We start from the raw sequence: 26026 nt of genomic DNA on the forward strand, positions 1-26026 counted from the left end.
TGTGCCCTCATTTATTCAAAATGTGTCTCATTTATATTGTTAACTATATTCTGAATAAACTACCAGAAAAAACTACTTTGTACTTTTGTACTTTGATTTTTTTAGTTTAGTTTCTCTCACATAGCCTACCTGACTGAAAGGGCTCATTATGCGGGTCTTTGTCTTCTCAGGTGTGAATCACAGCATTATTCATGAAGATTCACACCTCCCGCATACTGTCCTTCTTGACAAAAAGTGTCTTTAAAAATTTAAATCAATATATTGTTTTATATGAACGAGTAGGCAGGATAATTTTTACATCATTTTGAAGCAAAAAAAATTCTAGTCTACAACCTCCAATACTCAAAAGTCTTGTGAACACATATTTAGTATTTGTTGTGTGGCCGTATTTCAGTAACTTAAGATTTTTGTTTTTTCAATAACCGTGCATAAAGGTTATTCTCTCAAAAATACAAACATGTACATACATGTTGCTCACATATTATGGTAGCCTAGTTTGTGCTGAATACAGTATAATGACACTTTTGCCATTAATATGCTTATAAGCAACTGAAAAAAAGCACAAATGTCAGGGCATGTCAAAACTTCTCCAGGGCCCCAAAAATCCTCAGACTCCAGAGGGTTAAAGCATCACATTTTTAAGATTCCAGGACTGACGTGGTACCAAAGTCAGTACTTTTGACAACTCTAGCGGCTTGGGTGTTCTGGGTGGCTGCTAGGTTGTTTTTAGGGGTTGTTTTCAGTTCTATGCTATGGACGATCTCGATAATCTATATATCAATAAGGCCTTGCCTATAATAACTTTTCAAACTTCAAGACTGTTCAGACTTTTTCCCAGAACTTTCAAATAAGTCTTTGTCAAGTCAACTTTCAAAGTTTCTCAGACTAACTTTGTAATTTGCTTTGTAAAGCTTTTCTAATTAAAATGTATGTGAATTTCTTTAAATTTCAGTTCATTGCAATTCTGCATCCTGTTTGCTACCTCAATTCAAATTCAGGAACTGAACTAGAATTTAAACAGTATTCTCAGTTCAATTCTGAATGGTGCACAACCCTACATACGACTTTGCAGAACATTCTTTTCAGCTACCTCCGATGACACAAAGACTACTTTGTGAGTCTGATCTGCTTCTTCTGTGTCTGGGCAAAGGGCAAAAGTCACAAGTCAAGAGTAAGCATAAGGTCAACTATCCACCTGCACTACAAACCCAAGTCCTGCCATCTGGAAGGAAACACGGCTTTAATCGACTTCCAGGTCAAGGGGCCCTCGTCCCATGAGAGCTTTAATGGATTCCAAGGGGTCATACTCCTGCTTAACTGGAGTTGAAAAAGCGCTAATTTGACTCTTACATCCACACAAAAAAAGGGAACATGGCCCATGGGAGATGCTGTTTTCCTTTTCCTGACTTCTCATGTCACCACTCCAAATGATTTGGTTCATTTTTCTACTGTCAGACTGTGATGTCGTGAAGCAAAAACAATTTAGTGCACACAACACATGTTCTTAACATAAAGAAAGAGAGCAGCCAAAGCACATGTTTCTAATTGTGCTGAATGGTCATGAGGTATGGTGGAAAAGAAGCGCGGGGTGCCAAATGATTTAAATGATAGCTTGAGTAGATATAGATAGAAAAGTGGTACGATCTTCACTGACGGATTCCTGATTTGTCAAGGCTCATGTTTTTTTCCCTGTGGATGAGGCAAAAACAGACTTGGTGGAGGCAGACGAACAGTGATTGATACCATATTGAGGTTGTAATTTGAATTAGTTTAACAGATAAAGATCTAACTTCTATCAAGAATGTAAAACTGTTAGCAACCAAGCCTTGCCATCTGAAAGGAAACGGCTTAAATTGACTGCCAGGCCAAGAGGAATCCTCAGATCAGTGACAACTCAGACTTCTGAAAAAACTGAGCAAAAAAATTAGATGTGACACTCACCCTGGGCCCAATGTCTCCCTGGTCACCCTGTGGAGAGAGCAACTCTTAGCATTTACTTATTACTGAGTTTCTTCGAATTTCATTGGGTAACAGGCTCAAAAAGCTTCAGTTAGAGCAAAACTATCATTGTTATGCTTTGATGGCTCCATAAATTGTAAATTTATCATGCTGGAATGTGTTGTGGGGTGAATATACCTTATCTCCTTTTGGTCCTGGCATTCCCTGGCAAAAGAAGAGAAAGATTCAAAATGACAGATTAGAAATCGTTCTCAACAACGCAGGCTATTTCCATTGCAAACCACAAGTCACACCACTTACACCTTCAAAAATGACTGGCAGATGTTTTAGTGGTTGAATCTGAGTGTTTGAATGAACTACTGGCTAAATGAAAAGCAATCATTTATCACAAAATATGAAGAGAGGGATTTATAAAAGTGAAGATAAAACAATGTTATGACATTCCATTCCTGATGACAGCAAAGATTCCTGCATTTAATTTCACATAAGAGCTTTTATTTCATGAGTGGAGGGCTGGTTTGAGGGAATGGATGATATTATTCTGGTTTTATTCTGCTCAGCGGTCTGTGCAGGAAACTTTGCTTTAGACCACAAAAACAACAAGACACATTCTGATTATCACAGTTTCATCGTTCTCTGTGGTGTTGTGTTCACTATGGCTCTTCAAACGCTGTAATTTTGTGTGCTGTTTAATAAGTATGAGGTTCATCTCAGAAAGCAGTGCAGTGGTGTCGTGGTATTGTTCAAAGTATGTTTAAAATGAGACTCTTGTCCCAAGTGCACTTAATGTTAACTTGAGCTCAAAACATAAAGTTACAAAATGATATAGCAGGAATCTTGGGTTTTGTTACCTTTGATATTTTTAAAGCAGACTTGAGTTGTATCATTCAATGCCAGCATATACTGTAAAATATGGACTGGATTGGAGGTTGTTATTGTTGGACCCAACAATGACGGCACTTGATAATTCACTTGATTTCATCCTCTGATGCTATGATTGTGATGGAGAAGCTACATTAGATGATACTGACTTCGGTAACACTTTATTTTAGGGTCTTTTAACTAGTTGCTTATTAGCAGGCATATTACTAGAATATTGGCTATTTATTAGTACTTACTAAGCACATATTAATGCCTTATTCTACATTACTAATCCTACCCAATACCAAAATTTAACAACTACCTTACTAACTAGTAATAAGCAGTAAATTAGGAGTTTGAGAAAAAAAGTCGTAGTTAATAGTTTATGTGTTCCATATACTAAAGTGTTACCCTGACTTCAACACACACAAGGAGAACATTTACATAAGGTTGAGATGTTGGAATCTCTCCTGTTACGTAAAGTCGCTTATGCAGACCTTCGTGTTCAAGTGTGCCCAGTCAAAAACACGCCCTTCTCTTCTTTAATCTTCAATGGTCCTTCAAGTAAACACTTGACTAAAGTGCCCTTCTGCTTTTAGCATGAAAACATCCATCCTCTTGAGCGTGACTCTAAACTTGGACGTAATAGGCGAAAGCTGTTGGTGTTTCGCTGATGTGCTGCACCCAACTTGTGTGCAATTCTGAGCAATTAATTGCACCAATGTTTACCCTTCAAATGGGTTTTAAAAGAGGCATTTGGCCACTTCATTTCTCCCACAACAGTGACATTGAGGCCCTGCCTGACCTCCCCCATGTAAACACATATACGAGTATAAGAGGAGGACCAGAGACCTGGGTATGTTTGCACCCGCCATTCTTAAGTCTTATGAAGTAAAGTCCACAATTGGGTTCTTAGTAACTACTAGTTAGTTTGTAAATAATGCTGTACTTAATTTGGTTGTGCCAAGCCAGAAAGCTAGTAGTAAGTCCTCTAAACGTGTAGTCACAAAATGTGACATTTACTATACCTTTACTGATCCAACAAGCAGCCTTCAAATTTGTAAAGAGAAGTAGTGTTGCTGTAAAGCCATGCATTTCAGTTTCTCTCATTCTGGCTGATGTTTTTTTAGTTATGATAATAAATTACATCTTTGATATACAATATGAAATACAATAATTATTGTATTTAAATATGTAATCAATTTTGGTTAGACTTTTGGAATCCATTTTGATGGTCCCCTTCAGACATTCCTGTTGACTAAGAAACACTGCACCTACATGTCAACTGACTCTTGACTTTTAAGGGTAGGGTTACGGTTAGTAGAATAAGGGGTTAGGGTAAGTAGAATAAATTGACGTACTTGCAAAGTTACTACAGTCTTACAACAGTCACTACAGTACTTACAAAGTTCTACAGTTAGTAGAATGTCTTTTGGAGGACCATCACAATAAAGTGTTAGCAGATATTAAGCAGAAAGCCTGCTAATACAGTATAATACTCTAATGAGAGTTAGCTGACATGTAGATGCATGTCATTATTTGTAGTTCACAGAATGACTAAAGGGGACAATCAAAATAAAGCCCTAACTTAATTTTTAGGAACTGTATCCAAAATTATTGAGTAATAAATACTAATACAACAAACTTGATAATGAAAAAAAGAAATCTTTCATTAGTCTATCGTAAATTATATTAATAGTGGGGTTACATTTCTAAGTTTAATATTCAGGAGTGCATAAATTGTATTTGTACCACAAATAGGGTAAGTTTTAGCTTGCGCACAGCTGGTGCAACTGGCCCCTGGAGTAACCTGAGGAATGAGATCTGAATGATGCTTTCCAACATCACACTCTTATGAATGAGGTGATGGGCTGAAGTTTACCTGTGCTGTACAAACCAAGAGGTGCGACTGGTTTATACCAGATGTTGCTGCGTTAGGAATCTAAGATGTATTGCATACTGGAAACACACAATTATACAATCACTTTCAGACTGAAATGATGAAAAAAACCTACCTGACTGCCTTTTGATCCTGGAGGTCCCTATAAGGAAAGAGAAATTAATTTTCTACAGTATAATCAGCAATGTATGCAATACAGCAATAAATATACATCCCTACAGATAAGTGGAGTTAAACCAATGATGTTAAAAACTGATCTGATGCAAGATGATCTGGTTTTAAAAACTGTACCCTGAGAGAAGTACTTACAGGCTTACCATCCATACCCAATGGACCCTGAGAAAGACAGAGACAGAATTTATTATTATTTCAGGGCAAGCATAAACTTGTGCATTAAATTTTAATTTTCTAATTCTTCTGTATTGTGATGTACATCCGAGTGAAATTATTTATTCGAAAGGGAGAAAAAAAAAAGCGGGGACTTCTATGAAATTGGTTGTTGATTGGATGGAGGCAGATCTTAATGTGAGCCTAGAGTCGATTGCAAAAAGGGGTGGAGTTTAAGCCATCACTGGAAGACTGAGTTATGACATTTTGATTAAAAATTACAAGGTCAAAATTTATATATATATATATATATATATATATAATGAAAAAAAAAAAGGCTTCTTTAGCTTTGCTGAAGTCTTAACTAAATATTATATTTTTGTAATAATAATTAGTGGACCTCTGTTATAAATGATTAGAGGAAAGAAAGTCCATCATCACTGGCTTCAGTAAGCTCAGACTAGAGGACGGGAGGTCGCTGTCCACGGCACTGAAGGTGCTGAAAGGGTCTTTGCACAGAGCTCTTTGACTTGAGTCTCTGACCTGTAAAACATACTTAACTAAACGAAACGTGAACAATTTCTGATTGAAGACCTTTAAAGCAAAAGGTCATGATAAATGTAAAACAAACTTGATAGATCTACAGTAAATGCAATGGCTATTGAAACAATGTGTCATACATTGTGTATACATAACGTTGTATACACAATGTAAAATTAGACAAAAAACAAAACAAAAACAAATATAACGATAAACAGATTTCTGATCATTCTCTGCCTGTGAGTCTTCATTCAGAGCAAAACAGCCAGGAACCACAGACAATAGAGCTGTCTGTCTTGGTCTAGTAGTGTGTGCTTGTGCTTTCAGAACGGACAAGTGACAAGAGAGCATGCAGGGGTTTCACATGTCGGTCTATTCAACGTGAGCTAGAAGAAACGGATGACTTGTGTGCTGATGGTTCTGAGTGCAGTTGGAAATCCGGTAAGGGCCACATGTGGTGCAGTCCTGCACACGGTTCAGTTTGGAGCAGCTCTCTTCTTGTTATGCTTGGAGAGACTTCACACAGGGCTATATTTCCCAGTTGATCTTTATGCAGAGCGGAGGCTGCCAACGCATGCAACTGATCGCATCTGGATTGCGATGGCCTGTCAGGGAGGCTTCATACAACTAATGCCTCTTTTAAAAGCAAAACTATTGGAAAGAACAATAGTTCTCTGTTCTGTAAGATTTGTGTAGGCGTAGAGGTAAGGAAATAAAATTAAGAATCTCTGATTTGTTCATTCTCTTGAGCCTTTACTTAACTGACAAAAGTACATAGAAAAGATTTTCAATGTTTTCACTAGCCAAATTAATTGTATTTTGTAAATATAAACAAATTTTGATTTTGATGGCTACAACACACTCCAAAAAAGTTGGGACAAAAGCAAAATATTAGTGAAAAGTTTACAGAATATCCAAGTTAAACGGTTTTGAAACAGTCCACAATTAGCAGGTGAACTGGTAGGTCAGGGTATCGTGATTGGGCATAAAAGGAACATCCACCAAAGGGTCAGTTTTGTAAGCAAAGATGGGTCATGGCTCACCACTTCGTGCCAAATTTCATGAGAGAATTGTCAAAAATTTGGACAAAAATTAAAAATTCAACCTATGTTGAATGTGCGTGACCTTTGAGCCCACGGATGGCACTGCATGAGAAACCATCATGCTGCTGTGTTAAAAATAGTCACATGGGCTAGGGAGTACTTTGGGAAACCATTGTCACTTACAGGGTTAGTTCACCCAAAAATTATGTCATTTATTACTCACCCTCATGTCGTTCCACACCCGCAATACCTTCGTTCATCTTCAGAAAACACAAATTAAGATATTTTTGATAAAATCCAACTGCTCAGTGAGGCCTCTATTGCCAGCAATGTCACTGAACCTCTCAAGACCCATAAAGGTACTAAAGACATATTTATACCAGTTCAAGTGAGTACAGTGGTTCTACCTTAATATCATAAAGTGACGAGAATACTTTTTGTGTGCCAAAAAAAACAAAATAACGACTTTTCAACAATATCTTGTGACGGCCGATTTCATAGCACTGCTTCGAAGCTTTACAAATCTTTGTTTCGAATCAGTGGTTTGGATCGTGTTAAAGTAGCCTCGTTTACTGAAATCACGTGACTTTCCAAACCACTGATTCGAAACAAAAGATTCGTAAAGTTTCAAAGCTTCATGAAGCAGTGTTTTAAAATCGGCCATCACTAGATATTGTTGAAAAGTCGCTATTTTGTTTATTTGGCACACAAAAAGTATTCTAGTCGCTTTATAATATTAAGGTAGAACCACTGTAGTCACATGAACTGTTTTAAGTATGTCTTTAGTACCTTTCTGGATCTTAAGAGATTCAGTGATATTGCTGGCAATGGAGGCCTCACTGAGCCATTGGATTTCATAAAAATGTCTTAATTTGTGTTCTGAAGATGAACGAAGGTCTTACGGGTGTAGAAGGATATGAGGGTGAGTAATACATTACATTATTTTCATTTTTTGGTGAACTAACCTTTTAACACAGTCTGCCACTGCATCAAGAAATGCAAAAAAAGGAGAAAGCTATACATCGATTCTATGCAGAGATGGCGCAGGGTTCTCTAGGCCTGAGCTCATCTCAGATGGTCTAAAAGAAAATATGTGCTGTGGTCAGATGAGTCCATGAGATGAAAGAGACCATCCAGACTTTCATCAGCGACAGGTGCAAAAGCAATCTGTCATAGTATGAGGGTGCATCAGTGCAAACGGCATGGGTGACTTGCATACAGTATGTGTGAAGGTACCATTGATGTGAAGGCGTATATTGGGATTGTACAGAGACATATACTGCTATCAAGATGACATCTTTTCTGGGAAGCAAGACATCCAGGCCTCATTCTGCATGTGCTACAACAGAGTGGTTGCAGTCCAGCAGTCCTGATCTGTCTCTTATTGAAAATATACGGCCCCTGATGAAAAGGAGAATCAGACAACAATAACCATGGACTGTTGAGCAGCTGTCTTGTATCAGGTGAGATTGGGCAAAAATTCCATTTGCAAAACTGCAACAATTATTATCCTCAATTCCCAAATGATTAAAAAGTATAGTTAAAACGAAAGGTGATGTGACACAGTGGTAAACATGCCTCTGCCCCAACTTTTTTTTTCAGTGTGTTGCAGCCATCAAAATCAACATTTGTTTGTATTTACAAAATACAATCAAGTTGGTCAGTGAAAACACTGAAAATCTTTTCTTTGCACTTTTGTCAGTTAAATAAAGATTCGAGAGAATCAACAAATCATAGATTCTTGATTGTATTGCATTTTACAAAATGTCCCAACTTTTCTTGATTTGGTGTTGTATAATAACAACTATTCAAATAAGATTTGATGTGATTAAAGGGTTAGTTCACCCAAAAATGAAAATTCTGTCATTAATTACTCACCCTCTTGTCGTTCCGTAAGACCTTCATTCATCTTCAGAACACAAATTAAGATATTTTTGATAAAATCTGATGGCTCAGTGAGGCCTGCATTGCCACCAAGACAATTAACATTTTCAGATGCCCAGAAAGCTAATAAAGACATATTTAAAACAGTTCATGAATTTCGAACAATTCAAAATTTCGTTTACTGAAATCACGTGACTTTGGCAGTTTGATACGTGCTTCGAACCACTGATTCGAAACAAAAGATTCCTAAGGCTTCGAAGCTTCATGAAACTTTTTGAAATCGCCCATCACTAGATATTGATGAATAAAGTCGTTATTTTGTTTTTTTGGCGCACAAAAAGTATTCTTCATAACATTAAGGTTGAACCACTGTAGTCACATGAACTGTTTTAAATATGTCTTTAGTAGCTTTCTGGGCATTTGAAAGTGTTAATTAGCTTGCTGTCAATGGAGGCCTCACTGAGCCATCGGATTTTATCAAAAATATCTTAATTTGTGTTCCGAATATGAACGAAGGTCTTACGGGTGTGAAACGACATGAGGGTGAGTAATTAATGACAGAATTTTCATTTTTGGGTGAACTAACCCTTTAAAATAGCTTATTTGATAGTAATGAGTAAAACTAATTTGAACTAATCTTTCTAAGGTTTGAGGTTCATGTTTAATAGGTAGGTTATGCATACAGATGGATTGTAATACATTATGCATACAATTACATAGGTCCCATTCTATATACCATATATAAAGCTTAAAATAAAATTATCTTGATGTATTTTGCCCCATCTAACCCCAACAGAATATGTGATGTGACATGTGACGTAGCCAAGTATGGTGTCCCATACTTGGAATTTGTGCTCTGCATCTATCCCCTCCAAGTGCACACACACAGCAGCGAGCAGTGAACAAACACACACAACGTGAACACACACCGAGAGCAGTGGGCAGCCAGTTTTTGCTGCAGCGCCCAGGGAGCAGTTGGGGGTTCAGTGCCTTGCTCAAGGCTCTCACCTCAGTCATGGTATTGAGGGTGAAAGAGAGCGCTGTACATTCACTCCCCCCACTGACAATTCCTGCCGGTACTGAGACTCGAACCCATGCCCCCATGTTTTACTCAAAATGTAAGCACAAAGCAATGGACAAGCTTCTTGGCGATCACAGAAATAAGAGATCAGGTCTTATCGGAAAGTTTAAATCCAACCCAAATGGCATCAACAGGTTTATGCATGCAATAAATCAGATTTTTAATGTCATTTAAAAAATGTTATTGATGTTTAAACCCAAAAGCCTTGTTTATATATTTATATATATATTTTTATTTTTTTTTGCAATCATTTCTAATATGTCCAGCAGGTGGTGCACTACGACACTTAACACTGCCTATCAGCTGAGGTCTACAAGAGCCATCAAGTACTGCGTGTGCCTGTGGTTAGAGCAGATGGGATCAGTGTATAACCAGAGTGACAATTACCGGGTAGCCATCTCGTCCTGGAGTGCCCTGTTAGGATTTATTGAAGAAAAAAACATTACAATTAAAACATTTTTTAAAAAAAACAGATCTCTTAATTAATAAAAAAACAAAAATGCTTGTTCACATCCCAAACCCTCAAATATGTAGGCTACAAGTACAAGTATTGACATTATTAAAGCGCTCCAGACTGCATTTTTGTCTTTAGCAGTGTGTGTGCAATACATAAACACTGCTTATGTGACAAATAGCTCATAGAAAATGGAACGTGTTTGGGGCAACCATGCATGTTTACAGTCTCTTATCCTTTATTACTGTGGCTTTCTGCTCATGTTGAGAAATATGACTCAACCACAGCAATAAAAGTTAGTTGCTGCACTGTTAGTATGATAGGGAGGATCGCACGCATGCACACTTGAACATGTACTAGTGTTTACTATGCATTCTGTGCAAAGGCTCAAAGAGATCTGTATCAGCTGTTGGATTCTTTAAAGGCACGTCTGGTTATTAGAATACAGGCGGTCAGGATGGATGCCAGACAGTGAAAAATGGAGTGTGATCGATTCAGAAACTGTCTCATGGAGCATATATCGTGCCTTCCCTCTTATCTCACCTCATTTTGCAGTCTATATCAAGGTTGCAAAGCCAACATGGATCATGCCATGCTGTATCTGCCCACCTCCAGACCAACTCACATTTGTTCTGAATTAAAGCCTCAGTGATAACGGGGTACTTACTGGAATTCCTGAAACACAGAAAAACAAACAGTTGTATGTAACAGTCACAACTATTTGTTGCACTGAAGAGTAAGTGTCATGCAATACTGTGTGCAGCACATTAATGCTATGATAATAAATGACACAATGATTAATATGTTGTCTCATTTCTTTTAACATGAAGAAGTAAAACTATGTCAATGTGAGTGTTGCATATCTCTTTAGATGCCAGAATCAATGAGGTCAGTGTGTACATACAAACACAACACACATTCATATATCTACACACGCAGAAACCTGGTTCCGGCTCATAGCATTGATCAATCAAAGGATGGCGGCACAGATATAAATAGACCCTTGTTTCTTTTCCACTTTTGAGCAACTCCAGATTTGGCAAAAGTCTGTGTGTGATTAAAGGACGTGAATAGGTGGAACAGCTCTGAGCACTGCCAACTTCAATGGGCCAGCAATTCAGATTTTTATTTGTCCTGCCATATATATATACACAGTCAAACCAAAAATTATTCAGACATTTATTATATTTTTGATATATTTTTACTAGTGGGTGCAGGACACTATAGGTCATTTATGTAAGTGAGGATAGCAAAATAAAGTAAACTGTGACAAATTATACCCAAAAATTCTTCATACAGTGGACTACCAGTAAAACTGATAAAAATTTGGAACCAAAAATTATTCAGACACTTTGACCTGACCATATTTTGCTTAAGTGTTATCTGACATAATTAAGAATATTTTTTTCTGACACAGTTTAACTCTGAGATCTTATCATATTTTATTACCATTTTTTATAGTGAATAAACTGACATATTATCTGACATAAGATTATTTTTTACTGATTATAAACTATAGTGAATAAACTGTATTAATGAATCAAATGTTCAAGGTGTCTGAATAAATTTTGGTTTGACTGTATATATATTTTATATACTGTATATATAAAAAAAATTACTTGTAGGATTTACTTGATAAAATCCTCGTAACAATCTGCATAAACACATTTAAAGTAAATTTTACTGGTACCGCTCTGTACATCTTACCTGTTATTATCAAGTAAAATCTACTTACTATTGAACTTAACATTCATAAAAAAATTAAGTAAATATTACTTATTTAATTATATTAATTTCATATATAGAATGAAGTAAAATCTACTTAAGTAAATTTAACAAAGAAAATAAGCAATTTACTTAAAGTTTACTTGGCAATGCTTTTTACTCAAATAATATAACACTGAATTAACCCATGTTTTTAAAGTGTATGTTTTACTTAGAAACATTTAAGTAAATAATACAATAGATATCATGTAGACATCATATCTACATAATATTAAAAATGCAGCACCCACAAAATCGCAAGTAACTAAGTCTAACAACAAAAGCAATGATAAAACAGTGTAAATACAGTTGGAAAACAGCAAAAAATAAACCTTAATAATTATTCATGGCCCAGTGCATGATGGGAACACCAGTATCAGAAAAGTTGAGTAGGTTTTACTTAATTTTATTTTGTTGATATTTATGCTTTAATTTCTACAAGCTTGAATTGTGTACTAATTATGGAATTTAATTAATAAATTTTTTTTTATTTTTTTTTATTCTTGCCTGAACTAACTTTTCATGTAGAAATTACATTTGTTTTTTCTGTAGTATTTACTTCACCGCAGAATCATTTTTATCAGTGTATATATAACTATCAAACAAACATTAAAAAACATATGGCACATAGTAAAAAAAACATATTGTTAATGCTTCCAAGTCATGCTCAAAAGTTCACAAACTTTAACAAAGTTAACAAAACCTCATCTATGTTAGCTTAGTAAATAACTTTCCCTTAATATTCCCTGGCATATTTAAGTCAGCCAAATTCAAAACAATAATGCTCAGTACTTCATCTCACATGTGTCTCGTCTTTAGTTCCAGAAGAGATATAAACAACGTCTCAAATCATGCCCAGGTTGCCAAAATACCAAAGTCTGCAATATAAAGACTTGGTTTTCAATATTAACTCAAGCTTAATTCAATAAATTCTTCTAAGATCAAATTTTCAGAGCAGCTCATTTTCATTTTATAGCTCTGTCTTGCCGTATGTGAACAGTTGTCTCATTTGTGTCGAGTTTCATTTTTGCAAAGGAATTTTATGAGAAACATCTTAGACAAAGTTGATACTAAAATGAAACATAGCCGAGAACTCCATTAAGTCTTCTGAGCTGTAAAAGAATTACTGCACATAGTGGGAGGCTCTGCGTTAACAGACATTTTGCACTTAGAAGGCCAAAATGTCTACAGAAATACATGTTTAACAGCGTTCATTCAGTGCAGGCTTAACAGATTTCAACAGTCTGTGAATCTGGAGAATCCTTAAAGATTTCAGGCAAGAAAAGATCCAAAACATTCCAGTTGTGTGGGAATGATCCTGGTGTCCAAAAACACATTCTTGTGAAATAAGAAGTTCACATTTATGCGGTGGTCTGCAGTCTACTATGATCAGTTTTGATTTAATGGCGCATCATTTCAGCTGTACAAAATCATGCGGTATATACCAGTGAAAGCTGAATCATGCTCTCAATGGAAAATGTGCAGGGGTTCTTGAAGAGGTCAAGCTCCTGCAGTAACCCTTTATACAGTGTCAAAAGCATCATAAGTAGACATCTGGGTTGGTATTTCCCTCGCTTTTGGTCAGCACAATGAACATAATGTACAAGACAGTCATTGGCATGTCTCTCTGCTTTGATGCCTGAGGGATGTGATAGTAGGAGTGGAATGTGACACCGAATGGATCCGGAGACACAAACGGTGGTGGGAGGATCCTGATCTGCCCCGGACAGGATCAGAAAGCCAAGTAAACAAGCGATAACTCCTACAAATGGCTGCGGTGATAAGAGTGCTTTCAGTCACATGGCCACGCGGGAGATTTGATCCGTCTCTGTCATGGTGAATAGAGGAGAGGAGATTCCCACTGTGTCAAGTTTAGGTCACCCAGAGCCCTGAGGCAAGAGAGGAGCTTTTTATGGACACCATGGCTGTGTGTTTTGGAGGTTGTTAGTCCTCCCATCGACCGCCAAAGTCATCACACTCAGAACAAAGACACAGTTAGTGCATCATATCTGCTTTGAGATCATTTCCAGGCTCTGCATGCCGAGCATGATGTGATGAATTTGGCCCATCAGCAGTTGTCTTGCATGATAATTTACATGAACACGACAATAAAACTGAAGATGAACATAAGTGAGCCTGCCACTGAATGCACTGGACCACCAGAGCAGCAGCCCCACGGCAGAGAAAAACATCTTCCTTATTTACTGCCACCACCCACCCAAGAATTAATCAGAAATGGGCCGTTGCGTTACGCATAAGGTTTCCAGATACAGAAAAATCCACTTTATATCGCATACGAGGGACTATAAAAGTGGTTTAATTGACCAGAGCTGTCAGTAAACAGAGCTGCACAATACATTTTGCAAGTGTGTTCAAGCCAGGTTTGCAAGACAATTACATGTCCTGAATTCGATTATATTTTCATAACTCCAGGTAGGAGTAGAGAAGGACCTCCCAGAAGGAAACAACTTTAGGAAACCGTTTTTCTTGGATGGCTATTTATACTTGTACTTCATGAAACAAGGCTGATTATTTATCTGTCATGTAGCCCAGCATAAATTCACCAAGCTAGTTGTTTAGCTTACTGAGCAGCATGATATAATAATAATAATAATAATAATAATAATAATAATAATAATGAAAATAATATATACGGGCTGGTCTGAGTATTTCAGAAACTGCTGATCTACTTTTCTCGCACAACCATCTAGGGTTTACAGAGAATGGTCCAAAAAGGAGAAAATATCCAGTGAGCGGCAGTTCTGTGGCCGAAAATGCCTTGTTGATGGCAGAGGTCAGAGGAGAATGGCCAGACTCGTGCTGATAGAAAGGCAACAGTAACTCAAATAACCACTTGTTACAACTGAGGTCTGTAGAAGAACATCTCTGAACACACAACACATTGAACCTTGAAGCAGATGGGCTGCAGCAGCAGAAAATCACACCGGTGCCACTCCTATCAGCTAAGAACAGGAAACTGAGGCTACAATTCACACGGGTTCACCAAATTCGGACAATAGAAGATTGGAAAAACATTGCCTGGTCTTATGAGTCTCAATTTCAGCTGCAACATTCATATGGAAAGGTCAGAATTTGGAGTAAACAACATGAAAGCATGGATCCATCCTGCCTTGTATCAATGGTTCAGGCTGCTGCTGGCAGTTTAAAGCCCTGGGTATACTGTTTTTTTTACGCGTATGCTAGTGTACGTGCACAGTCGAACGCACAGCCTTGGAAAGTATACTTCATTTGACTTGTACGCATACACAGGTGTTCAATGCATGCGCAGTTTTGAGCGATCTCTCGCCACGAGTTACAACCCATGCTAGAGTTGTACAAATGAGGGTACTTTATAACCTCTTTGTCTATATAGGCCTCCATTGTCACTGTAGCTTGCATGCATTTCGGTCTGTTCTGTTTATGCAGTTTTTCTTTGACCACCTTGTGGATAAACTAATTACTCAAAAAAAAAAAAAAAAATTAAATGCACATGTGCGACCTGGGCATACGAGTACGTGCGGTTACAAAAATCCGACGGTGCCTGTACTCTTCTAATGATGAAATTCGCTTCACGCAAACTGTACGCTGACCCTCGCACATGTGTAACAAGTGAATTATACTTTGGGCTTAATGGTGTGGGGAATATTTTCTTGGCACACTTTGAGCACCTTAGTACCAATTGAGCATTGTTTAAACACCACAGCCTACCAGAGTATTGTTGCTGACTATGTCCATCCCTTTATGGCCACAATGTGTCCATCTTCTGGTGGCTACTTTCAGCAGGATAACGCGGCATGTCACAAAGCTCAAATCATCTCAAACTGGTTTTCTGAACATGACAATGAGTTCACTTTACTCAAATGGCCTCCACAGTCACCAGATCTCAATCTTATGCAGGGTTGCCAGGTTTTCACAACAAAACCCGCACAATTGCTACTCAAAACTAGCCCAAGACTAGTGTTCCATGGGGAAAAATACGCGTTTTTGGCAGGGTTCCCCTGGTAAAAACTGCGGAATAGGGATGTGGTACAATGGATCATGAATGTGCAGCTGACAAATCTGCAGCAGATGCTATCAATAAGTCAATATGGACCAAAATCTTTAAGGAATGTTTCCAGCACCTTGCTGAATCTATGCCACAAAGCAAGGTGCAAGGTGTACCTAATAAAGTGGCCGGTGAGTATATACTATATAAATTGTAACTCTGTCACTAGATGTATATTGAGTGCAGGGCTGCTCCTAAGTTGATTTACTTGATATGTATTTTATGGCTGTATTATCATGGGAAGGACATTTATACTTCCACAGTATAGAAAGCTGCACAAAGAGCTGCTCTGAAAAATGTACTAGACCACAATTCATTTTCTATGACGGGTCGAAAACTGCTTCAGATGAGCAATAGAGAAATACTTCAGGGAAAACACTGCTTATTGGCTTGTTTCAAGGCCTAAAACTTTATATATATATATATATATTTAAAATATCTATTAACAAAATATATCAGGGCTGATGGCCACTGCAAATGTGGGTAATCTCTGTACAAGTACAGGGATTATTTAAAATACTTTAGTGAAATATAATTTTTGGTCTGGGGAGTCTGGCAGAGCGTACACAGCCTTGCCTACTAATACAAAATTGGGCTATAAAATGTACAGTAAGATGAAATTCATTGTACTGTACCTGTAGAATAACTGAAAGGCATTGATTTCTGTTAGGGTTAAGCACTACATATGCAGCTACATCATAATACTTATGAGCATTTTTGCCTGCTGGATCATGGTGTTGTCAACTTCAAAGCACTCTCAGGTTTCTTAGGTTAAAAGATCAGCAGTAAAACAAACAGCATGCTGGGAAAATGACTGACGACAAGGAGAATGTCTCTCTTGGACCCCCACTGATCAATATGATAGAAATGTCACCATGACTACCAAAGAGAAAAGGTCTTTTCAAAACTGCATAATATGAACAGACATTTCCATCTGTTCAATGGTTCCTCAAAGAAATACAAATCAAACATGACACGAAAAATGAAAGGTCTGGAACGCATGAGAGGATCTTGAAAGTCTTTCTCCTGGAGAACAGCTGAAAATCGCTCAACATTTGTTTTGCTGTAATTTTAGGTTAGGTTCGGGTCATTATTAAACTATGAGATGTGGACAAATGTGTGTGTAATGTACAGGTACTCACCAGGGTTTCCTTTTCTTCCCCGTTTTCCTGGAGGACCTGTGAACAGAGGGTAACAGAGGGTGAAATGTATATATTTACTGTACATATCAGTGGCAAGTCTACATAAGTGCAAGAGTGGCACTGGGCCACTCAGATTGACTGCTGGTCCACCCAATCAAATCCTGCATACATGACAATAATAGCTCAAATACATGAACATAAGAACTACTTGCATGTGTAAACATGTAAAGAATAAGTAAGAAGTAATATGATCCTAGTGGATAAGTGCTGATCTCCCAGTTGTGTGCTTCTATTCTATGGCAAATGGTAAATGCAAGAACTGTCAATTTGATTAATCAATCCAATCCAAGCACGCTCCCGCTGTAAAACAGTTCCCATTCATTGACCTTTCCGACGTTGACAAAAGACGTTAGAAAATACTGCATCAAAGTCATCATCGGATCTCGGATGTCATATAGCTTTAGCAAAGCAGCATGTATGCTATCCTCTATGAGGATGTTTGGGCTCGTTTGAATTGAGAGCACACTATAAATAAATACATGTGATCTTCTATGGTTTACTAATATTTGGTGAAGCTACAAACCAAAATGCGGCCCAAAATATACTATTAAAATATACTAATACAATTGAGTATGTGTGAAGCACAGCTCACACAGAAGTCTGACTGGATTTTGCCCAGTAAACGATAACTGTGACTGCATTTTAATCTATATATATGATGTAAACTCTTGTCCTTAGCAACAGGCTGTGCAGATATCACTGATGCCTTCCTCAATGTTAGAGGGACACATCCTTTTCCACAAGCTGGGCTGATAATTTTGGTGGAAACTTCCCCGGGAGTGTCCACTCGCCAGATAAGAGAGGTGGGAAAAGAAGCCTTGTGACAGACAAGCAAAGAAAATCTTTGCAGTCTCCTTCTGCACCACAATAGCGGCCAAAAATGACTTCACATGGGTCTAGTCAAACTAACACAATGACTTCTCACAAAGCAGACTAACAGAAATATACAAGAGAAGAGGAGGAAGGTTGAAGTTGGCAAAAGAAGCTTTGAGAAGTTTATAAAGTTCAGCTAGACAACTAGACAAGCTCTAGACAATATAAATTCATAAATTAAGATGCCACCACTAGAACACAATGATTAGCTAGATAATTTGCTTTGATTAATGAGATCATTTAATAAAAACATTTTTAATAATCAGAAGCTGGAGCCCTCCTAATGCTCCTTTTAAGGAAGCAACAGCATGAAAGGTATAGTGTATTATATTTGTAGTTCTAATTAATATTGTGTAGGTTAGTTTCATTATAAATTCTTAAGTGAATATAGTCATAAAGTGAATATTCTGTGGGGATCAACTGTAGGGAATACACTTGAGATAAATAAATAAATAAATAAATAAAATTATTTGACAAGTAAAGTTTTCTGTCCTATGTTGATGTATTTCCTATTGAAACAGTAAGCTTGGGCAGGACACAGCTGTGAACCATGATTTCCTAAATTTTAAAAAAATCAGCGTTGATTCCATATTTTTGGTTAAATTTTAGTTAAATTACAAAACAACAACAACAACAACAAAATGTCAACGTTTATCCTAGGTGTAAACTAGCTTTAAAGCTAACACATTTATACTAATGTAAGTAGTAAAAAAACTAAAGAATGAGTACACCTCAAGCAGTACACCTCAAGATGAACCATAGTGGACCAAAAGTCACCTGTATCAATTATCCAGCTGTGTGTGTGTCTTAGTTATGGCCTTCTCATAGATGTGCTGTGTCTCATTTACATGGGCAGGGCTCTTCTGAGTCCTTCTGGTTTCATTTTCTCCACTGGCATGTTGTACATCAAATTGATCAAGTTAGTGTTAAGTGAAGTTCGGCATTTATCGATTTGCCAAACAACTGGGTGCAATAAACATGTTGTCCCCTAGACGATACTGTACACATTGTTCCTTTACTAAAATTAAATTATTCTAATGCACTCAAGCTTTTATTTGTCAGAAAGAGATGTACTTCTACCCCAAACTCCAAGGAAACTTTTGCAACAGGCCCTGTGTTAAAAGTTGAGGCATATGAGATTCATTTAGAACATTTATAACTTGCATAAAACTTGATTGTATTAATTTATTAAAGTCTGAAGGTTTGCAACCATGTTGAGTAAGATATTCGTCATCATATCATGCAAACTGGTGCTACTTATCATTTGAGGGGCTCACACAAAAATGGAAATTATGGTTCGTGTGAAAATTTTCATGAGCTGAATGATTGACAGACATAATGTCTGGTTTAGAATATGTGGATATCATATGGAAGACATTTTGCACACTCTGCTCTACGATCTGTAGTAATCTATACCAACACCCTTATAATGGCTCGCATAAACATCAACTCCCCTCCACAGGGTATGAGCTGGGCGTGGGAGATTTATCACAGGGAAACTCTGGGTCAGGCACTTTTTAGCTTATGCATCTTTAACTGTTGAAATTACCCTTGCCAAATATGCTTGGAGGTAGAATTCACTTCCTGTTCTCCTAATTGAAACCGCCATAATGCCTATCAACAAGTTTACATTAAAACTCACAAACTGCATTAACCAAAACATGCTGGTTTGCAAAACAAAGTAAGAATTTAAAGGTGTCCTTGATTATGATTTCACTTTTTTAACTTTAGTTAGTGTGTAATGTTGCTGCTTGAGCATAAACAACATCTGCAAAGTTACGATGCCCAAGTTTAATGCAAAGGGAGATATTGCTTTTTAAGGACTACAACAAATGGCTGGTAGGGACTACAATGAGCTTCTTCCCGGGTTGGTGACATCACAAACCCCCAAATGTATATAAACCCTGCCCCCGAGAACACGCAACAAAGGGTGTGAGGCCATGTTGGGCTGCTTTAGAGAAGAGGAAGAGTTGTTGTAGTAGAGTGTTGTTGCCATGCCGTCATTTAACGCCGGACTGCTTCACAAACGAGGGTCAATTCAACGCTGGATTTGCACAAAAGATTAACATGACGACACATACTAGTCGATGAGTTGAATCAACTCCACAGCAACTACATAAATTTATCCACTAACCATTCAGAAACGTCCAGATGTGTTCTAAAAGTTGTAACTTCTTCCTGAGTCTCTCCATCAGTGTCTGACTCCAGTTGTAAGGCTGAACACTGTTACTGACACTCGTCATTTTGGCTGCGTGAGAATCTCCAGCTTTGTTGTTGTTGAGCAACCGAAGCGCAAGCTGTTAAAGCTCCGCCCTCTTTCGGAAAGGGGGCCGGGAGCAGCAACTCATTTGGATTTAAAGGGACACACAAAAACGCTGTGTTTTTGCTCACACCCAAATAGGGGCAAATTTCATAAGCTATAATAAATGATCTGTGGGGTATTTTGAGCTGAAAATTCACAGACACATTCTACGGACACCAGAGACTTATATTACATCTTGTAAAAGGGGCATTATTGATCCCCTTTAAACATCTCAAAATAAACAATTAAGCCTGATCAGTAAACATATGGTCATGGTCAACTATAGCTTACATATTCATATAGCTTATACCCTCATCTGATTTTTGAAGGCATCCATGAAGGCATCCTTTGTATCCTTTGGTGCCTATGATAATCTTTGCCTGTTTTTCAGCTTTCGGACACAGCCAATTTGTTTCATTTCTAAATGAATAAGTAAAACAGAAAGAATCACTAAAAATGACCACCTAACACACATAATCAGAAATAGTTTCATTAAGTGAAATAACAATGAACCTGAATTGGATCTTTAATGTTAATGTTAATGGATAATTTAATGTGACTGTGGATCTCATCACACACACACAGAGCAACTGGGTCATTCACATATCCTTCAGCGACAACTAGAAATTTTAAAAGCAGCAAGTTAATGAAATCCGGCACGTTCATGGAAGACATTTCCTTTCCTTTCCTTTGCGAATGCTTTTAGACCAACATGAATGTATTTAAAAAGGAACCAGCCCTTGATAACATTTACACCTAGCTTTCAAAAAGACTTAACGTTAATTAATTCCTTAACACTTTGATTGCAAAGTATTGTCAGGTGCTTGGATAAGGGCTCCGGCCCTCCATCGGTGTTGTATTAGGAGCGGCCTAAGAGTGTGTAATTAATGGGGTCTTTTATTCTGAATTCCTTGGGCATTAATTGAACAGGTGTTATATGTTAAGACCTTAATTTTTAACACCAGAGAACAGGCTCATTTGGCAGAAAGGGTGTGAAAAGAGGGAAGAGAAGCCGTTAATTGCCCCCTCGTTACTCACCCACCCACCCGAGATCAAATTCAGACCAGACTGAGATGAAGACGGCTGATCCACATCTTAGGATATCAAGGCTCCGCTGCAGACCCTGCCGCCAACACCAACCAACAGTCTCAGTCGCCACAACATAATGTGTTCATTCTCTCCTTGAACCATAGATGTGCTTTTAACACTTAAAATTAATATTAAACTATTTTTCGTGGTTACGCTTGTAAAAACAAACAAAAAAACAGTTACGGAAAATGTACATACTTTGAACAGTATACCAACTATATATTGAAGCATTTGTGAGAATAGTATAGTATGCTTTTCCAAACATGCTATTCTTGGCCTACTATGAATAAAGATTACCGCAACTGATTCAAAAGCATATTTCTCAAAAAATAAAGTTAAACAAAGATCAAAGACTGGGATGAAAACCATGACTAAATTACCCGTTAGGCCTATCTGCAAAGAACAGAAGACTTAAGATTTATACAACAGCAATGGCAGATGTTCAAAGCATCTACCTACCAGAAATAATATATATCCCTTTCATAAGATCTGCCTATGGAATATCTAGGGTGTATCTCTCCACCTATGACTATTATGATGTCTTTAAAAGCTTATGAAATAGTTAGCATGATTTGGCTGTGAATTGGAAATATTCAAGATGCGATTTAACTATGTCGTTTTTTTATTTTTTTTTGGACAACCAACATAGAAATCAGGAATCATTGTCATTTGTTGCTAACTGTGTCCCCATGATTTATTACTGATATAATTTACAGGATACTGAATGTATTCACATTATTTCGCAAGCAAAAGCATTTAATTTTAAAACAAATATTTTATTGTTTTATTAAACTTTTTTATTTGTAATGTTTTTCATTGGATTATCAACCAATGTGCATCACCACTACTTTTTACTTTTTATTCATCTTAAAATATCGTGCATTCAATGTCTAATTTTTTATTAAGAGAAAATGCTGCATTTGTCTTTGAGTTCAAACCCAACATTTTCCCCTTTAAAAATAGTGTTCTATAAAAAAAATAATTTGTTTGATTATTCAATCATACAGTCTTTATCAGTATGTCATTATGTTTACACTTATAATGGCCTTATCTCAGTATGTTATGGGAAAAAATACTGTGGTGTGGTGCATTGGTATTTGTTAGCTAAGGTTTTTATGATGCATTTCTGAACTGAACTTCAAGCCTTCAACCCCATGTTAAACCCCAGTAACCCAGTGATCTGCTGTATCTCTCTTGTTGGAAGAACTTTGGTGCAGATATCTGTCTCCACAGCCCTCTCTTCCTGCTACTGTCTACATCTCTCAAGATAGATAAAAGACAATAAATCAAGTCTCTGCCTAGACTGTTATTTATGGACGTTATAAATGGATATCAAATGCTCATACGTTTTGCATGGAACACGTCCTAGGGAAAAACCAGTATAACAAAACAGACATGGTCCTGATTTTTATTTAATATGATCCATATAAGCTATTCAGCTGCAGTTACACGTGGTTAAAGAGCTGAAACAATGAATCAGTCAAGTGATTATAGTGTGCAGTCTTTCCTAAACTCCTTTAAAAACATATGAAAAACAAACCGCAGAACAGATGAACTGATGCTTCTAAACAACTCTGAGCAAATCTAATCAAGCACAATTACGTTCAAACTAGATTTTTGCATGTTATGATAAAAAATGTCAGTTGCTCTTGCCTGTGAAAAAATCACAGCCGTTGATTCAGGATGTTGTTATGCAGTTGTTAAGGTCTTCCCTAGTAAAAAAAGTAATACATTTAAAATACATTTATTTCATACTAGGTACAGCACATATTTACTGGTATATCGCTTGAGACTTACTGATATAAAAATTATAATTAAACTATTTTGAGTACACAATGCACATTTCTTAATATTAAGCCTAAAATGTGTTTTAATGTCACTATCGATAAGGACAGTATGATCTTTGAATAAGTCTTTGAATGCAAGATATTTAAAGTGTACCTACAGTATACTTGCAATAGTTCCACTTTAGCACAATCAAATATATTTATGTATATCTTTAGTTGGACCTCAACACTACTTCTGCACAATTAAACAGCATTAAGTACAAAATTAGTTGTTCCACTTTAGCAGACTTTAAGTATACCAGTTTAGTATACCAAAAGTACAATTGCAAGGTATTTTTTATTACATATTACGTACATAATATGTAAATGTATTTGTGGTATACTTAGTATGAAATAAATTTATTTCAAATACATTTTAGTTTATTTATTTTTCACTAGGGTCACTAGAGTGTTTAGAGTGTCAAAAGAGACCAAAAATACCATAGACCTTCAGTGTAAATCTATGGTATTTATTTATTTATTTATTTATTTTTGCCCATTTTATAGCTTGCCTTGTGAAAATTGCATGCTAGTACACATAGTCTACAGTCTTCCAACTCATGTAAGGCACATGAAAACAAAACTTCAAATAAATTTGCCTTCAAAAAAACGCATTATTCCTACTGAAGCAGTTTATCATAGAAAAACTGGAAGCATGTCAACTGAAATGGCTGCCTCATCCTTCGCAGCTGTCTCTAACAATAGCTGTCTAATTTAAACTCAGAAATGAGAGATTGATGGGCAGAATATCCAAATACAGAAAAACACACTGCTGTTCTCTCCCTTGAATGGCTTTGAATAACAGCACACTGTATTGCACGTTGTTTCAAATAACCGATGAGGTTGCAAGGAATCCGGGCCGCTATAATCTTATCATAATCGTTAGCGTATGGCCCCGAGAGGTGAGCGGCAAACAGCTTTACAACCTGATCTTTTGAGTCACGCTTGGCTAGTAAATTCTAATGACAGACTGGAACACACAACCCAACTTATTCTGTATGAGAAGATGTTTGCTTTGCTAAACTCGCACACAGAATATTAAGTTTAATATAAAATAATGACCCACAGACATGATCATACCACAAAATCTGCTTCATTATTTACAAGTATGGTCTTACTTTACTAATAATGTAACCTGAGTGTCAAAATACATAGTAATGCATAAGGCATGCACTTAAATGTGCCGGTTCCTGGCACAAAGTCTATTTATAATATGTTGCCAAAACACCACAGTGGTATCTGTATTACAGAATACATTATGTTTGGCTTTAATAACTGATTTGGACCGAGGCTGGATTCAAATGAAGCTTTATGGCATTGGATTGGAATAAACTGCTCATTTGAGCTGATGAGCAACAGGATTTGATTTTGACACCCCGGTGTTTCACTTCAAAGAGCTCCTGCAAAGGTTGAGCAGGAAGTTATGAGCGTTTCTAGGTTTACAGTAAATGCTCTTGATTTAGTGACCATAAAGCTTTGATGGGGTGAAAACTCTATTATGAAACTCACACATAATAATTCATGAGAGAAAACAAGGCTGAGATCAACAGGTGAACTGATGTACAAATGTAATCAAATACATTGCATTGGAAACAGATTTAATTTGGTTATTTAGATTCAAACCAAAGGAGGTAATTATTAGACTTCTGAGAAAAGCATGACCTGGTTCTTTCGGAAAATTGTATTTAATATCCCAGCGTTATTATCCTTTGATATTGTTTAAATCAAAGGCATATTTATTAGGGCATGTGCATGTTAGCAGACGTGTAGGTCTATAAATACAGCTGTAGGGTATACAATTAGGGAATAAGCTAATTTTCTGTTTATTATGGTCACATTTACTGGAAGGTCTTATAAGTTTGATAAGTCATTATGCATCAAATTAAGTTCATTAATGAAGCTCCAAATCTTTTTTGGCTGAAGCTGAAGGCAGCTGAAGGCATCAAAACAAGTTGTCTAATAAAATGAGAGAGATGGAGGTGGAGGTGAATAGACTGATCTTTTTCTCCGCTTTTCCTTTAGTGAGACAGAGGATCATAGTCTTAAATAAATTACGAACGACACCTCTTTGGCAAAGGAGAACACAAACTTTTGTTGAGCTTGATATCATGAAAAGCACACCTATGATGAATGACCTGAGCTTGGCCAAATGTTCTCATAAATTTATACAGACACACATACGGGAGGAAAATCCATTGAGTTTATATATGGAGTGAAAATATTTATCTCTGGCCTCTCCCATCACTAATGAGTTCATTAATGAGTGAACAGATGAATGTTAACACACCTTTAACATTTATGCATTTGGCAGAATCTTTTATCTTTTTATCAAAGGATACATTTTATCAGTTTATCGTGCATTCCCTGAGAATCCAATCCATGACTTTAACACTGCCATGCAGTGCAATTCTTAATTCACCCAAAAATGAAAATAATGTCATTTATTACTCACCCTCATGATGTTCCACAGAATATATACAAAATAACGACTTATATAGTGATGGCCGATTTCAAAACACTGCTTCATGAAGCTTCGGAGCGTTATGAATCAGTGTGTCGAATCAGCGGTTCGGAGCGCCAAAGTCACGTGATTTCAGCAGTTTGGCGGTTTGACACACGATCCGAATCATGATTCGACAAACTGATTCATAACGCACCGAAGCTTAATGAAGCAGTGTTTTGAAATCGGCCATCACTATATAAGTCGTTATTTTGTTTTTTTTGGCGCACCAAAAATATTCTCGTCGCTTTATAATATTAATAATTAACCACTGTACTCACGTGAACTGATTTAAATATGTTTTTAGTACATTAATGGATCTTGAGAGAGGAAATGTCATTGTTGGCTATGCAGGCCTCACTGAGTCATCGGATTT

The 26026-nt window shown here is 36.9% G+C and overlaps 1 protein-coding gene across 1 annotated transcript in view; it reads right to left on the bottom strand.

Annotated features, from left to right (window-relative positions):
* Positions 1 to 26026, bottom strand: part of LOC127503197 (collagen alpha-1(XXIII) chain) — a 101443-nt gene that overhangs the window by 10965 nt on the left and 64452 nt on the right. The window contains exons 3-9 of the mRNA XM_051876693.1: positions 17001 to 17036; positions 10717 to 10724; positions 9983 to 10009; positions 5030 to 5056; positions 4836 to 4862; positions 2137 to 2163; positions 1942 to 1968 (exon numbers count right to left, since the gene is read on the bottom strand). Coding sequence (XP_051732653.1) covers positions 1942 to 1968; positions 2137 to 2163; positions 4836 to 4862; positions 5030 to 5056; positions 9983 to 10009; positions 10717 to 10724; positions 17001 to 17036 — 179 coding nt within the window. The remainder of the gene's footprint in view (positions 1 to 1941; positions 1969 to 2136; positions 2164 to 4835; positions 4863 to 5029; positions 5057 to 9982; positions 10010 to 10716; positions 10725 to 17000; positions 17037 to 26026) is intronic.

The sequence above is a fragment of the Ctenopharyngodon idella genome, chromosome 21, assembly GCF_019924925.1.
Source record: "Ctenopharyngodon idella isolate HZGC_01 chromosome 21, HZGC01, whole genome shotgun sequence".
NCBI lineage: Eukaryota > Metazoa > Chordata > Actinopteri > Cypriniformes > Xenocyprididae > Ctenopharyngodon > Ctenopharyngodon idella.